The sequence below is a fragment of the Pelophylax lessonae genome, assembly GCF_965119305.1.
Source record: "Pelophylax lessonae genome assembly, chromosome: 2".
NCBI classification, from domain to species: Eukaryota; Metazoa; Chordata; class Amphibia; order Anura; family Ranidae; genus Pelophylax; species Pelophylax lessonae.
The window spans coordinates 267823821-267840975 of NC_138769.1; the positions used below are offsets into that span (position 1 = coordinate 267823821).

At 39.9% G+C, this 17155-nt stretch overlaps 1 protein-coding gene across 1 annotated transcript in view; it reads left to right on the plus strand.

Moving 5' to 3' along the window:
• PIK3C2B (phosphatidylinositol-4-phosphate 3-kinase catalytic subunit type 2 beta) overlaps window positions 1-16888 on the plus strand; it is an 858553-nt gene extending 841665 nt beyond the window's left edge. Inside the window, exons 32-33 of the mRNA XM_082244643.1 lie at window positions 6577-6702; window positions 16610-16888. Coding sequence (XP_082100769.1) covers window positions 6577-6702; window positions 16610-16795 — 312 coding nt within the window. The 3' untranslated portion in view covers window positions 16796-16888. The remainder of the gene's footprint in view (window positions 1-6576; window positions 6703-16609) is intronic.
• Window positions 16889-17155: the final 267 nt, after the last annotated feature.

The window sequence follows — 17155 nt, forward strand, 5'->3', positions numbered from 1 at the left end:
AATAACACAATTAGAAAGGAAGTAATGCTGAAAACAAAAACAAAAAAAATTGTGACAAATAGAGGTTTAATTGTGCTTGTCTCATGGTCATAGTAGAATTCAAAAATCCAGAAAAAAAATTAAATCATTTTCTTTAAACTTAGAAACGAAAGACATATCTAGGAGAGAAAAAGAAAACAAGTGTCAAATTATCAAAAAAGTTATATGTTTTTCTTAAGTAATGTTCATTGATCAATATGGACCATTCTTTGAACAAAAATTAACTATAGTCCCAATTAACTTTAGAATTACCCATGAACCTTCCCAGTTGGCATCCCAAGTACCTTCAGATCTATAATTCTTAACCATAATTCTTAAACATAACTTGAGTTCCTGGAATACATTTCTTGATATACTCAGAGGTAGAAACCTTATTCAAATCATCACTTCTATTTAAATCTAGCAAGTGTCTGGCCATATTTTGTGCAGCAAACTTCTGAAGTTCTTGTACCTGTTGTTTCAATATTTGCAACCACACTTATTTCTATACAACAGATTGTAAATAACTATGAATGCTAATCTCAAAAGATGGAAGAAAAGACATTATTTGTCCTGTCTTCAACTCAAAAAAGTGACAAACCTATACTAGAAAATACTAAAGCTCTTAAGCTAAAATATAGCATGTAAATAAGTCCCCCATTTTTAGTTTAGGTTTACCTTTTCCAATTGTATTCTATAAACAAATAAAACAAGAGTCAGAAGTTTGATGACAAAGGGCTCTAAAAATAAGTATTTCAAAAATTTGCTTCCATTAGCTCATACAAAAAAAATCAGGTACTGGATGTACAAAAAGAGAATAATTCAATTTCAAAAGCATTCTAGTCATTATTGTTGAAATATAAGGAAGCAATTGACCTTCAATATTTTTACAATAACTTTTATCTCTTTCTATCAGTCTGCACTGATTCTTATTAAGATACAATTTCAGTGTCCGCCTCTTTATCCTGTGACCAAATTAAATCTTATAAAGAAGTAGCCTTATCAGATTCTAATATTCTTTAGACTACTACACTCACAATTGTTTTAATTTTGCAAAAGGACCACTGATTTATTTTGATCTTTACTATATGTTCTATTTCTGAAAGAAACTTGATCATGTTGAAGTGGTCTATTTTTGAGAACCAACCATATAGAAACATAAAGTGGGAGTGGATGGACCACATTTGCACAGTCACTCTGCAAAACAAACACAAGGCAGCCTCAGGTTCAGCTCTTTGTGCAGACATATATCCAGGAAGCCTATATTGTAACAAAGGTTGCTGATCCGGAATCCAAATAGCAAATCCCATCACAAACGCTCCATTGTGCCAATATCTGGATCCATCTATATAAGCACAGGAAATTTATTCCCAACACATGTCCACTAAAAAGGTGAAGGAGTGACTTTTTCATGATTAATTACACATCTGTGGCTCTGTCTCTCACAGTGCGTCATTTGAGCCAAGAAATAATTACCTCCCACTTCAACTAACAAGCTATCTCCTCAAGATCCATTTGTCACTAGGCAAATCTTTGTGAATTAACACCTTTTGTTTTTCTTTGTAATAACACCTTTTAGTGTAACCTGAGGTGTTCGCAAACCAAGTAGTGCAAAATCCACAATGTGTCTGACTTCTAGCATTGTATAATGCACTCCTAATATATTTTTACTGATGAAATTGTCTCATCATCCACATACACTTGAATGTAAAATGGTTGAAAGAGATCTACATTAAATAGAAATACCTAAGTTATAAGGGCATACTTTAGATTTTCAAATGATTGTATACAAGGCCTCTCCTATTATTAAGAATATTCACCCTAAATCCTCAGTAAGCCTCCATAATTCATTAAGATTTACTCAGACAGATGCTTTGTCTGCAGAAATCTGAATGAATTCTCGAGAAAAGTTGACAAGGCCTAAAAATCTTCTTAAAAACAGTTACATTAGTAGGTAATAGTACCTTTTCATTTTTTTTTTTTTTTTGTCCTTGGACTCTCTTCCATGTATCTGGAAGGATTGACACAATAATCTATCATTCTCTGAGCCACAGAAGAAATGAAACCTGTCATGGGATAGCTAGCTAGTTTGTGTAACTGGATCTTTGCTTCTCTGTATGCCTTTAAATGTCACATTCTTTGCAGAACGCACAGAAGATAATCTATTACTGTCAGTCGTAGCTGTCACACTTTGTATCCCAATATACTGTTGGTAACAATCTCGTTTATCAAGTTTGTTTTTATCATTTTTGACAGATTTTGATTGTACATCTGCAAAAAAACTTGTACACTGCTTTTTAATATGACTTTCCTGTTTATAGCAAAAACAAAGAAATTGTTTGGAGACTGATTTTCTCTTGAAACTCACAGAATGGGGCCTGCCCATGCATTGCGATTGGCCAATTTCCCATGAAAGACTCCTCCCACAACCATAGTCTTTACTCCCACCAGAAATGCTTATTGCAAAGACTTTTAACAGTTGACATAGTTACATAGTTAGTGAGGTTGAAAAAAGACATCAGTCCAGTTCAACCTATGATGTGTGTGTTTGCTGTTAACCATACATTGTATACCCCTGTATGTTGTGGTCTTTAAGGTGCCCATCTAATAGTTTTTTGAAACTATCGATGCTCCCTGCTGATACAACTGTTTGCGGAAGAGAATTCCACATCCTTACTGCTCTTACAGTGAAGAACCCCCTACGTATTTTAAGGTTAAACCACCTTTCCTCTAGTTTTAGTGAGTGGCCACGTGTCTTATTGTATTCCCTTTCTCTGAATAGTTTGTCCCTTATGCTAGGGTCGCCAGTATAGTATTTGTACATTGATATCATATCCCCCCTCAATCGTCTCTTTTCCAGAGAGAGTAAGTTCTGTGCTTGTAGTCTTTCCTCATAGCTGATGTCCTTCATTCCCCTAATTATGTTTGTTGCCCTTCTCTGGACTCTCTCCAGTTCCAGCACATCCTTCCTAAGGACCGGTGCCCAGAACTGGACAGAATACTCCAGATGTGGCCGGACCAGAGTCTTGTAGAGAGGGAGAATAATCTCTTTATTTCTGCAGTGAATCCCCTTTTTTATACATCCCAGTACAGGCATACCCCACTTTTAAGTACACAATGGGACCAGAGCATGTATGTAAAACGAAAATGTACTTAAAGTGAAGCAATACCTTTTTTCATTTCCTAGGCAAGCTGGCTGGCCACAAATAGGATATGTTGTAGTCCTGGGTCCCCTCACATTGCTCCCCAAGTTTGGTATCCCTGTCACTTCTGGTTTAGGAGTAGTGCCATGTCAAGCTGACCAAGATTTCCCATAGACGCCAATGTTAAAAACTGGGAGTAATGCCATGCCAAGCTGACCAGGCTGTGTCCGTACTCGCGAGTGTACGTAAAGTGAGTGTACTTAAAACGGGATATGCCTGTATTCTGTTGGCTTTGCTTGCAGCGGCTTGGCATTGCATGCCACTGCCAAGCCTGTTGTCTACCAGTACCTCGAGGTCCTTTTCCATCCTAGACTCACCCAGAGGTTCCCCCATAGTGAGTAGCTTGCTTTCTGGTACCCAAGTGCATTACTTTACATTTTCAACATTAAACCTCATCTGCCATGTAGTTGCCCACCCCATTATTTTGTTCAGGTCCGCTTGTAATGTTTCCACATCCTGTATAGAAGATATTGGCATGTTTAGTTTAGTATCATCCACAAATACTGAGATTGTACTAGATATCCCCTCCTCTAGATCATTTATGAATAAATTAAACAGGATTGGCCCCAGGACAGAACCCTGGGGGAACCCACTTTCCACACCCGCCCAATCCGAGTACTCCCCATTAATCACCACCCTTTGCACTCTCCCCTGGAGCCAGTTCTCTATCCAGGTACTCACCTTATGGTCCATACCTACCTTCCTTAGTTTGAACAGTAAGCGTTTGTGGGGAACGGTGTCAAAGGCCTTTGCAAAGTCCAGATACACCACATCCACAGGCTTACCTTTATCTAGGTAGCAGCTCACTTCATCATAGAAGGTTAATAGATTGGTTTGGCAAGAACGATTTTTCATGAATCCATGCTGATTACTACTAATAATACCATTTTCATTACTAAAGTCTTGTATGTGGTCCCTTAACATCCCCTCCAAAATCTTGCAGACTACTGATGTTAGGCTGACCGGCCTATAGTCACCCGGGATATATCTCTGCCCTTTTTTAAATATTGGTACCACGTTGGCTTTTTTCCAATCAGCTGGCACCATACCCATCTGTAAACTAACCTTAAAGATCAAGAATAATGGTCTGGCAATCACCTGGCTGAGCTCTTTAAGAACCCTTGGGTGCAAGCCATCCGGTCCCCATGATTTATTTATGTTAAGTTTCTCTAGTTTAGTTCTAAGTCTATCTTCTGTCAGCCATGGCGGTACTTCCTGAGGTGTGTTATTTAGTTTGGCCCTACAAGCTGGGTTAGTGTAGCCCCCCACTTCTTTTGTGAAGACTGAAGAGAAGAAATTATTGACACTTAGAAACTTCAGGTTGCACAAAATATTTACGTTTCAACATTTGCTGGGTAGCCTCAAGTAAATTTGGACAATCTGCTACCTTTAATTTAATAACCAAATCCAAGTTTGGATTCTTTTGTAAAAATTGCTCAATCCTTAACTTATTGTTTCCTCAATCTTATCGTTTCCTCAATTACCTCATCTGTGGTATTGTTAAACACTAAACACCAAGTTCTTTTCAATTTATCTAATTTGCATACAGTTTTTTCCGCAATCCCAATTAATGGATTCTCTTGTAAGCTTTGTTCTGCCCCTTGTATGTGTTTGGAATGTCCAAAATTTAAAATTATTCTCCTGCGCTTGAGTAATGTATGATGGGGGGAATGTTCAAGTGGACAAGTAGGTATGACTTGTGGTCTTGCTGCCCCCTCAGGATCAAGGGTATCTGAAACACACTAAAAGACAACAACAAGAGAAGGGCGCACCGACCTAGTGCATTACCACTAAAAGGATTTATTAAAATAATAAAAAGTATATATTATACTCACAAACAGATGTAGGTATCACACTTATAAACATGATCAACACAAGATCTCCAAGGTAACCAAGGCACTGCGCGGTGCTGGATAGCATGCAGTGATTTGCATGAGTCTGCTAAGGCTAGGCTTACGCATTTCGAGGGTGAACCCTCTTCCCCAGAACCAAAAGGTGCTAGCAGCACCTTTTGGCTGCTAGTGTTTTGTGAGTATAATATATACTTTTTATTATTTTAATAAATCCTTTTAGTGGTAATGCACTAGATTGGTGCGCCCTTTTCTTGCTGTTGTCTTTTAATGTGTTTGGAATGACCACATGTAATAACACACATTTTCTTTCCACTTTCAGGACCTAAATATTCATAAAAAGATAATTTATATGCAGCATTAAACTTAGTAGTTTGTCCATTAGAGAACTTATCTACACTCTGACATTGTTCCAAAAACCACTGCATGCCTGTATTCCATGTATGGAATGTATCAATTACCGGTAATACAGAGGCAGGTTTATACTTCTGAACTTGAGATGTTAACTATTTCATTTTATCTGCTTATATGAACAAACACACTCACTCCTGTTAAGAATGACAGTCCTGTTCTCACTTAAAGAAAAACAAGAGACTTCTCAGCTGTCATGATTCTTCAGGAAAGTTGTTTATTTTCTTAAAGTAAACAAAACATACGAAACAGAATAAAACAAAAATTGACAGAAGGAGAGAGAGCTGTTACGTGTCTTCAAAGTGTAAGATGTTATTTTCTCTTCTCTCTCTCTAGAACGTCTAATATAGTGTATTTTTATACTGTATGTAAAGACAATGTCCGCAAAAAGTGTGTCCCAAGAGGGTAGTAATTCTAAATATAAAAGTAACACCCACTTTTGCATATATGGTTTGCGTCTATAGTAAGACTCAACTCCACCCAACAAACTAACACAGAAACTCAGAATAGAAATACAAACATAGCAAAATGGCTTCTCTGTTTTTCACAAAGACAAAATGAAGTGACCTTCAAAAACTAACATATTACATTAAAACATTCATATGTATTTCAGAGCCTTTTATTATTTAAAATATTAAACTCAAAATCTCGAACACCAGCCAGGGCAGAACTGAAATCGGGGTGGGCACAACCCACCCCAGCACCCCCTAAATCCAGGCCGCTGTGTCTCTCACCCAGCAACTGAAAGCCGGCGGGGGGGAGAAACCAGATTTGAGTTGCTGGGTGAATGACACAGAGGGCATTGTTCCTTTTCTGTCCCCCCCCATCAGCAGCCCTGGCAGTACTTCAGTAGGCTTTGTCTCTGCTTGAAGCCAGTCCCCCCTGTAAGATCTGTACTAGCACTTTACATTGGAGCAGGAGGCTTTTTAAGTGTTACAATGAAGCCTCATTAATAGTAAATGTTTTGTAAATACTTGCAGAATCAAATAGTCTTCTACAAGCTGTGTGTTTTAGATGTACATTATCACCTAGTCAGGATTGTGTTTTTCCCTGATTCTTTATGTATTCATTTTATTTTTTATTTTTTTGACTAGCCTCTGCGGGATACCAATGAGCCAAACCCCTATGTAAAGATTTACCTGTTACCGGATCCACAAAAGACAACCAAGAGAAAAACTAAGGTTGCAAAGAAAACATGCAATCCAACTTACAATGAAATGGTATGAATTTACATGCACTGATTTAGCAATGCATTGCATAAAAGCTTCTAATGAAAATGTAACCTCTCAGGCAGAATACTGTACAAAAACACAGACACTTTGACCTCTAAATTTAATGTGTGTGGCAAAACAAAGCCTGTGTACTTTACAGTGTGCATATTTGAAAATTGTAAGTAACATATACTGTTGAATGAAGGATCCTTGAAATTCCTCTGTTGCACATGGTTCTTTAATATTATGTAGTCAACTATAGGTATACGGTAGTGTGCTTTTTTTTAACTGGTTGAACTAGATGAAAAAATGTCAACCTGATTAACTACAATATGTAGTCCCCTGCAGCATTTACTGTAATGTAGTTTTTATGTAATTTATATTCATCTGTAAATTCTTACTTATTGATGTTTATATAACCCATTAATGTTTTTATAATTTAGCCATAAAATTACCCTTGAACCTTTTATCTATTTAACTTTTGTAATTTTTCAAACCGTGGTGTGTTATAATAAGTAAACCCGGGGAAAATTGTTGACCTCTTCAAACTATTTGTACAGGCAAACATTGATTTTTATTCAAACAGTGCTTACAGATAATGGTGAAACACTTAAAGTGATTGTAAAGTCTCATTTTTTTTCAATAAAAACAACAAACATGTTATACTTGTTGGCTAGTTGATTTTGCACAGAGCAGCCCCAATCCTCCTCTTCTCGGGTCCCTCTTCGGGGCTCTCCTGGCCCCTCCCTCTCTTTGAGTACCTCCAAAGCAAGCAGCTTGCCATGGGAGCACCGAGTCGAATCACAGCTCCATGTATCTATTCAGACACAGAGCTGTGGTTCGGCCCCGCCCCCTCTCTTTCCTCATTGGCTAACGGACTTTGACAGCAGCAGGAGCCAATGGCGCCGCTGCTGTGTCTTAGTCAATGAGGAGGGGAGTCCCAGATGGTCGAGACAGTTGTGGACATCGCTGGATTGAGAGGGGGCTTAGGTAAGCATTACGAGGGCTGCTGCACACAGAAGGTTTTTATATCTTAATGCATAGAATGCATTAAGATAAAAAAAACTTCTGACTTTGCAACCCCTTTAAATAAAAACACAAGAAAATGATTTGCCTTGTGTTAACTTATCCAAGAAAAATATTAATAGATCTAATGGTGTACTGTGAAAAAAGTAAGTACTCCCTTGGTATCTTCTAGGCATTTTCTGAAACTGCCCACCAACTGACATTGACATTTTTACCACTCCTCCATGCAAAATGCTTTCAGCTGCAAGATGTTTTTGGGTTTCCATGCATGAAGTGCCTCTTGCAAAATTCCCCTGTCACAGTCCCACTGCTCATCCCAAAAATTATTCCTCTGCCTTCCAGCACAGACCCCACCATATTTACATTGCCCAGCGTAACCACCATCCTGTATCCCTGCACCTACTGTACATGCTGGACACAGAACCTCTGTGGTTTCTGGCCTGTTTCCCAGCCAAGCAGTCTGCCACCTTACTGCTGCGGTGCCTGCCTGGGATAAAGACCATGCTTCTGTGTGCTGAGGAAATGGAGCCGGCTTCCAGGGTTCCCACCAAACCTCGGGTTCCCTGGACATGGGATCATTCCCCAGCTTCAGAGATAAATATCGGAGTGTGGCCCGGCCTGCTGCCTGTGTGGTTCTGAAGTTGCGGCCAGGAGACACAGCCCACCAAGGACCTGCAATCAGACTTAGAGGGACCTCTTTCCTGCCTCCTGTGGACCTCCACTCCCTTTCAGCCTCTCTGGGTCCCCTCAGCTGAGGCTGCTGTTGGCTGGTTCATCTCTTAACCCATGCTGTGGCATATCCTGCTCTGTCTGAATCACTTTTGTGTGTTGGACTTAACCCATGCAGTACCCCCATGGGCCGGATCACTGCTGTGTGCTGTGCCATACCCTGCTCTGCCCTGGGTGCTAGACTTAACCCCTGCTATGCCAAACGCCAGCTGTGCCTGAATCACTGCCGTGTGTTAGACTTAACCTCTGCTGTGCCATCCCTTGCTCTGCCTTGATTTCTGTCTTATGTGTTGGACTTAACCCTTGTGGTGCCAGATTGCCCTGATTTTCTGTCTGTGCCCAGCACAGCCCTTGTGAATCTAGCCTTGCCCAATGCTCTGTTGGCCTGATCCCTTAGTAAAGAACCCTGTGATAACCCCTGCTGTCTGCAGGTGTTTTGTTTGGCAAACAGTGCCGTCACTCCCCTTAAAATTTCAGTGGGAATAAAATCAAGGCACTGATGGTACAGCTTGACATCAAGGATCCTAAACTCTCTTCTGGTCCTTCGGCTTTGGAAGAAGGACTGGTAGGAGGTAAATCCTCCAACTCTCTTTTTGGTTCTCAAAGTTGAACAAGCTTAGGGACATGGAGGACCTTCCACGTTGTGCAACACAGTATAGTCCTTTCAGGACACCTGGCGACTGTGGCAACATTTTGTCTTCATGGACGCTTACATGAATGAATTCATTCCCGCTCAGTGTGTAACTTTTTTCTGGCCCCTCTCATTCTCCCCAGGAGAGAGTGCTCAATCTTTTGTCACCATCCTCTTCTTTTCTCTCCTCCTGCTAATATACTCATTCCTGCCTTGCCTTTTATTTGGTCCTATGCTTATGGATATCTCTGCGTCTGTATATTTTGCAGGCAGCGCCACGGTTATCATGCTTGACCCATGTCTCGAAAAGTCAATCTTCCTCATTGTTTGCTTTAATTCCCCCCTTTTCTTACTCCTGGGATTTTTCCCATAGAGTTTCACATTATTGTGTTCACAAGGTTGTTAAAAGTGCCACAGGTTTTTTGGTTAATTCTTGCTTTCGTCTTTTATAGGGCTCTTCAACAAATACTGTATATGGTCATGTCACATGGATTTCTCTCATGTTGCTTATTTGAAATTGTGTTCTGTTGCACTAATGTTCAACGTTCTGTGTTTTTTGGCAGTATGTCTGCCAATTTTTTGTATCATATATGCTTATATTAATAAAGAAATAACAGAAAATCATACTTTATTTCCCGTAAAGCCAAACGCTGGTGCAAGAAAGTGTCTGTATAATTATTTCAATTGGCTCTGTTCAACTCTTTTGTACTATAAAAAGCATCAGGATGAAGTGAATCCTTCCTAAAATTTCAGGAAGAAATCACCATGGCTCTTTTGTATCCAGAAAGTGCTGTGGCCCAACTTATCAATCCAGATGCAGTGAGTGGCATTTTCCGGATGCCATTCCTGTTACCCTGACCCAAAAGTCACCCCAAAAAAGATTTGTCTGTAGCAGACATGGAATAAGAAGAGACGCCTGTTTTTTTGGGGGGTTTTTTTGTCCTGTCCTGGCCAGCCTGGTCTTTGCCTCAAGGACTGCTTTCATCTGTATCACACACTAGTGGAGTATTAATATAGGGTACACCACAGTCTAGGGCACACATTCACACACTAACTCGAAAGACATTGGTCAGGCTGGCTGGCTATCGCATTTTGAGTGACCCTAGTCTGGAAAGTTTACAAGGAAAAAAAAACTAATTGTAATAAAATCACAAAAATAGTTGTTTTATTGAGTTAACCACTTTAATACAGGGCACTTCCCTCCCTTCCTGCCCAGGCCAATTTTCCCCTTTTAGCGCTGTTGCATTTTGAATGACAATTGCGCGGTCATGCAACACTGTACCTACACAAAATTTATGTCATTTTCCCCCCACAAATAGAGCTTTCTTTTGGTGGTATTTGATCACCTGTGCGATTTTTACTTTTTGCTAAACAAATAAAAAAATACCGAAAAGTTTAAAAAAAAAAAAAAGTTTTTTTGTTTATGTTATACAATTTTGTAAATAAATAAGTTTTTTCCTGCACTGATGAGCACTGATGAGACTGCACTGACAGGCACTGATGGGGTGGCACTGATGGGGTGGCACTGATAGGCGGCACTGATATGCGGCACTGATAGGCACTGATAGGTAGCACAGATATGCAGCATTGGTGGGCAATGATAGGCGGCACTGCTGGGCACTGATAGGCGGCATTGATGAACACTGATAGGTGGCACTGGTGGGCACTAATGGGCACTGATAGGTGGCACTGATGGGCACTGATCGGCACTGACGGGCGGCACTGATGGGCACTAATGGGCACTGATAGGCGGCATTGGTGGGCAATAATGGGCACTGGTGGGCGACACTAAAGGATGGCAATGATGGGCACTTGTGGGCAGCACTGATAGGGAGGACACTGGTGGGCATCACTGATGGGGAGGGCAATGGGGGGCTCCCTGAGCCCTGATTGCCATCCCTGGTGGCCATAGTGGGCATCCCTGGGGTCATAGCGGGCATCCCTGGGGTCATAGTGGGCATCCCTGGTGGATCTAGTGGCATCCCCCCCCCCCCGAGGGTCTGCACTGGTAATCAATGATCTGATTACCAGTGTCGACCCCCCCCCCCCCTGTCAGGGGAGCCGCCGATCAGCGCTCCTTTACTGGTGCCTGTCAGGCACGAACTAAGCAAAGCCGATCAAAGGCTGTTCCTGTTTACGATGTGACCAGCCGTGATTGGACACGGCTGATCACACGGTAAAGAGCTACGTCAGTAGTCTCTTTACCGAGATCGGAGGTGCAGGATGTCAGGCTGACACCTCGCATCACCGATCGCCGCTCTGCGCGCCCCCGGGGGGCGCCCAGAGCTGTGTTATCCTGCCGACGTCATATGACGTCCGGTCAGGATAACACAACCACATTCCCGCTGTCATTTGTCTATAGGGCGGGAGGGAAGTGGTTAATGTTCTGTTCTTACTGTGTTTTATTGTTAACCATTGTTTCCTTTTTAAGAATGTCATTCAGGTGCAGCACTGATCTGTTTTTTTCTGACAGTAGCAGGGTGTGCTTTCAGAATACATAATTAGTCATTGCAGCGCCGTAGGAGAAGATTTCTCCTCTGCAGTTAAAAAAGAAAAACGTATATGCCAATGCATGAGGGGCCTGGGGGGTTGTCAGTGGGTGGTTCCTTTCTTCATCCTTACGATCAATGTGAATGGAGGAATCTGTTAGGTTCTCTTTTTTCGTTTAGTCCACTGGCTGCATGACAAAACATAACATTGCATATATGCTCAACACGGACTAACAACGTACTGGTACGTCACTGGACTTTGAGTAGTTATACCAGGATGATGCCTGCAGATGTAGGCATCATCTTTGTATTTTTTTTTGCAGTCCATTTTTTTTTAAAAGCAATCATAGCGGCTAATTAAACTTTTACAAGCAGTGGGAGGGGACTCCTCCCCGTCGGTTCTGCCAGTTTCCATAGAGCTTATCAAAGATCAGAATGCAAGATCCACGCTTCAGCCGGCTGCCGCGGACTATAGCTTCCCTACAGCACCAAACTTTGTTCCCCCCCACGCAGCCCCATAACCCCCCCCCCCTCCCATCCACCCACATTCCTTGTACCACCTTGGGATATTAGAAGAGCGCCATGACACCCCCCACTTTCAAAGATCAGAATGGCCTCAAAAACCTGAAGCTATGGCAGATAGCTGCCATAACACCGCAATTTTTTTTTTACACAGCAGGCGGTCCGCTTAAACATAGAAGTAATCCCAGTGGGGGAATTCGCCACAGGATAATTTTTATGGGTGGTGGGAGAGGTTCCCAACCCCCAAGTGTTTAGGAAACCGTGTAAAAATAAAGTAAAATAAGAAAAAATATTTAAATCGCCCCGTCCCTCTGAGCTCGCGCGCAGAAGCGAACGCATACGCAAGTCCCGTCCATATATGTAAACGGTGTTCAAACCACACTTGTGAGGTATCACCGTAATCATTACTCGGCGTAACATTATCTTTCACGTTATAGATAAAAATTGGGCTAACTTTACTATTTTCTTATTTTTATTCCAAAAAGTGTATTTTTTCCCCAAAAAACTGCGTTTGTAAGAACACTGCGCAAATATGGTGTGACAGAAAGTATTGTAACGATCTCCATTTTATTCTCTAGGGTCTCTGCTAAAAAATATATATATATATATATATATATATATATATATAAGTTTTCGGGGTTCTAAGTAATTTTCTAGCAAAAAATACAGATTTTAACTTGTAAACAACAAGTGTCAGCAATAGGCCTGGTCCTTAAGTGGTTAAACAGTGCCATTTTTAAATTGGGAAAGGATCTGATCACACTGAGCTTAGTGGGGTCAGATGCTTTAAGGGCAGAGGAGAGATCTAGAGTCTAATAGGCCCTGGATTTCTCAGAAAAGAGTACCTGTCACTGCCTATTGCTATCATGGGATATTTACATTCCCTGTAATAATAATAAAAGTGATAATAAAATAAAAGAAGCAAAATAAATTAAAAATAAATAAATAAATAAATGCACCTCCGTGCTTGTGTGCAAAGGCGAACAAAAGCATTGGTCTTGTGTCGTATGTAAATAGCGATTGCACCATGCATGTGAGGTATCACCGCGAACGTCAGATCAAGGGAAGTAATTCTAGCATTAGACCTTCTGAGTAAATCGAAAGTGATAACCTGTTTAAATATGTATGTTGTATGTAGAAAGTACAGAAATAGGTACAATCACACTATCTGACCACGCACCCCTAATCCTAATAATTAAGATACCAACCTATTATAAAAGTATGGGAATATGGAGGTTAAATGAAGAACTAATTCAAGATGAAGAAATAGGAAACAGATTAGAAAAAGAACTAGAGTTATATTTCCAAAAGAATGACATCATCCACTACACTCTGGGAAGCACATAAAGCTTATATATCAGATGAATATTGATATCCATAGCCTCAAAAAAAAAGGAGAGGACCAAAAAAAAAAATAATAAAATAAATATGTATGTTGTTTGTCGCCGCTGCAGAAGCGTGCACAATTTTAAAGCATGTCATGTTTGATATCTATTTACTCAGCATAAGATCATCTTTTATGTGTTACCAAACAATTGGGCAATAAATTGTGTTTTTGAACATTAAAATTCAAGACAGTGTATTTTCTGTAAAAGAATGGCATTTGCAATACCGCTGCACAAATACTGTTTGAAAAAAATTGCAAAAACCACCTTATTATTATATATATATATATATATATATATATATATATATATATATATATATTTTTTTTTTTTTTTTGTCACTTAAATTATATATTGCTCTCACATGCTATGGGTATACAGTGCCTTGCGAAAGTATTCGGCCCCCTTGAACTTTTCAACCTTTTGCCACATTTCAGGCTTCAAACATAAAGATATAAAACTGTAATTTTTTTTTGAAGAATTAACAACAAGTGGGACACAATCATGAAGTGGAACGAAATTTATTGGATATTTCAAACTTTTTTAACAAATAAAAAACTGAAAAATTGGGTGTGCAATGTTATTCAGCCTCCTTAAGTTAATACTTTATAGCGCCACCTTTTGCTGCGATTACAGCTGTAAGTCGCTTGGGGTATGTCTCTATTAGTTTTGCACATCGAGAGACTGAAATTTTTGCCCATTCCTCCTTGCAAAACAGCTGGAGCTCAGTGAGGTTGGATGGAGAACGTTTGTGAACAGCAGTTTTCAGTTCTTTCCACAGATTCTCAATTGGATTCAGGTCTTGACTTTGACTTGGCCATTCTAACACCTGGATATGTTTATTTGTGAACCATTCCATTGTAGATTTTGCTTTATGTTTTGGATCATTGTCATGTTGGAAGACAAATCTCTGCCCCAGTCTCAGGTCTTTTGCAGACTGCATCAGGTTTTCTTCCAGAATGGTCCTGTATTTGGCTCCATCCATCTTCCCATCAATTTTAACCATCTTCCCTGTCCTGCTGAAGAAAAGCAGGCCAAAACCATGATGCTGCCAACATCATGTTTGACAGTGGGGATGGTGTGTTCAGGGTGATGAGCTGTGTTGTTTTTACACCAAACATAACGTTTTGCATTGTTGCCAAAAAGTTTGATTTTGGTTTCATCTGACCAGAGCACCTTCTTCCACATGTTTGGTGTGTCTCCCAGGTGGCTTGTGGCAAACTTTAAACGACACTTTTTATGGATATCTTTAAGACATGGCTTTGTTCTTGCCACTCCATAAAGGCCAGATTTGTGCAGTATACGACTGATTGTTGTCCTATGGACAGAGTCTCCCCCCTTTAGCTGTAGATCTCTGCAGTTCATCCAGAGTGATCATGGGCCTCCTGGCTGCATCTCTGATCAGTCTTCTCCTTGTATGAGCTGAAAGTTTAGAGGTACGGCCAGGTCTTCGTAGATTTGCAATGGTCTGATACTCCCATTTCAATATTATCCCTTGCACAGTGCTCCTTGGGATGTTTAAAGCTTGAGAAATCGTTTTGTATCCAAATCTGGCTTTAAACTTCTCCACAACAGTATCTTGGACCTGCCTGGTGTGTTCCTTGTTCTTCATGATGCTCTCTGCGCTTTAAACAGACCTTTGAGACTATCACAGTGCAGGAGCATTTATACGGAGACTTGATTACACACAGATGGATTCTATTTATCATCATTAGTCATTTAGGTCAACATTTAATCATTCAGAGATCCTCACTGAACTTCTGGAGAGAGTTTGCTGCACTGAAAGTAAAGGGGCTGAATAATTTTGCACGCCCAATTTTTCAGTTTTTTATTTAACAAAGTTTGAAATATCCAATAAATTTAGTTCCACTTTATGATTGTGTCCCACTTGTTGATTCTTCACAAAAAATTACAGTTCTATATCTTTATGTTTGAAGCCTGAAATGTGGCAAAAGGTCGCAAAGTTCAAGGGGGGCGAATACTTTCGCAAGGCACTGTATGTGGAATTACACCCTAAAATACATTCTTCTGCTTTTCCAAGGTATGGGGATACCACATGTGAGAGACTTTTTGGCTGTCTAGTAGTTTACAGTACCCCAAAATCCAATAAGCACCTTCAGGCTTTTAAAGGGCATTATTGCCTCATTACACTTCCTTACTACTTATCACAGTTTCGGAGGCCTACTTTCTAAAAAGGAGTAATTTTGAGGGGGAGGGGGTGCTGTTATCTTTGCATTTCAGGGCCTCTAAAACTGTGCTAGGTAGTGAGGAAGTGAAAGGAGCAATTTACGTCCTTTGAAAGCCTGAAAGCGAGGATTGGTTTTTGGCACCCGCACGCGACTAGGCCCCCAAAAAGTCTCACACATGTGGTATCCCCCATACTCAAGAGAAGCAGTAGAATGTATTTTTGGGTGTAATTCCACATATACCCTTGGCATGCATAAACAATATAATATTTAAATGACAAATTTGTGTAAAAGAAAAAATATATATATTTTTTATTTCCCAGAAACTTGTGGAAAAAATTAAATATGGGCTCAACATGCCCTTCAGAAAATTCCTTGGGGTGTCTACTTCCCAGAAAGGGGTACTTGGGGGGGGGGGGGTTGGGAGTTGTACTACCCTGGCATTTTAGCACTTTAAGAAATGTGATAGGTAGTCAGAAAAGTAAAAGCTGTGTAAATTCCAGTACCATAGTTTGTAAATGCTATAACTTTTGCGCAAACCAATAAATATATACTTTATTGTGATTTTTTTTTTTTTTTTACCAAAGACGTACCAGAATACATTTTTGTCTAAATATATGACAACATTTGAGTTTATTGGATATGTTTTTTAACATAAATTAGAAATATTTTTTTTTTTTTTCATTCCCAGTGGTGATCAAATACCACCAAAAGAGAGCTGTATTTGTGTTATAAAAAGGACATACATTTTGTTGGGTACAGCTTTGCATGACTGTGCAACTACCAGTTAAAGTAGCGCAATGCTGAATAGCAAAAAAGGCCTGGTGAGGAAGGGGGTAAAACCTTCCGGAGGTTAAGTGGTTAGGGTTAGTGCCATATGGTTGCTATCATAAAATAATTTATTTTACTTTTTATCTGTTTCAACCAGTTTCTAATTTTCTTTTACAGCTTGTTTATGGCAGTATTCCTAAAGGAGATCTTCAGCAACGTGAGATTTGGCTGTCCGTGCTCAGTGAGGAAGGATTTTGGGAAAACATCTTGCTTGGAGAAGTTACTATTCGACTCAGAGATTTGGACCTTAGTCGAGAAAAGATATGTTGGTTTAAGCTTGGTTCTGCTACCCAAGCCAACTAATTAAAAATGGAAAACATCTGGATAGAAAAAACGACATGTGCCACATCATGAATTACCTTTCTTCAATACCTTGAGTGTTTTGGGATTTTTTTTTTTTTCGTTTCTTCAGGTTTTTCAAGGTTGTTGTAATTGGAAACAAGCTCAAAGAGTTTTCAATTTCATTGATAGCAGATAGTAATATATATTATATTTTTCTCCAAGGGAAGTCAACAGACTATAATTACAGGATTCCTTCCAGAGAAGGGTTTCAGACTAAAACTGGAGATATATCAGTACCTTTGTTATGTTTACCTTGTGTCAAGGTAACAAAATATAGTTAAAATATTTTAAAAGCCAAGTCTCATTTTTGAGTGGGTTTGT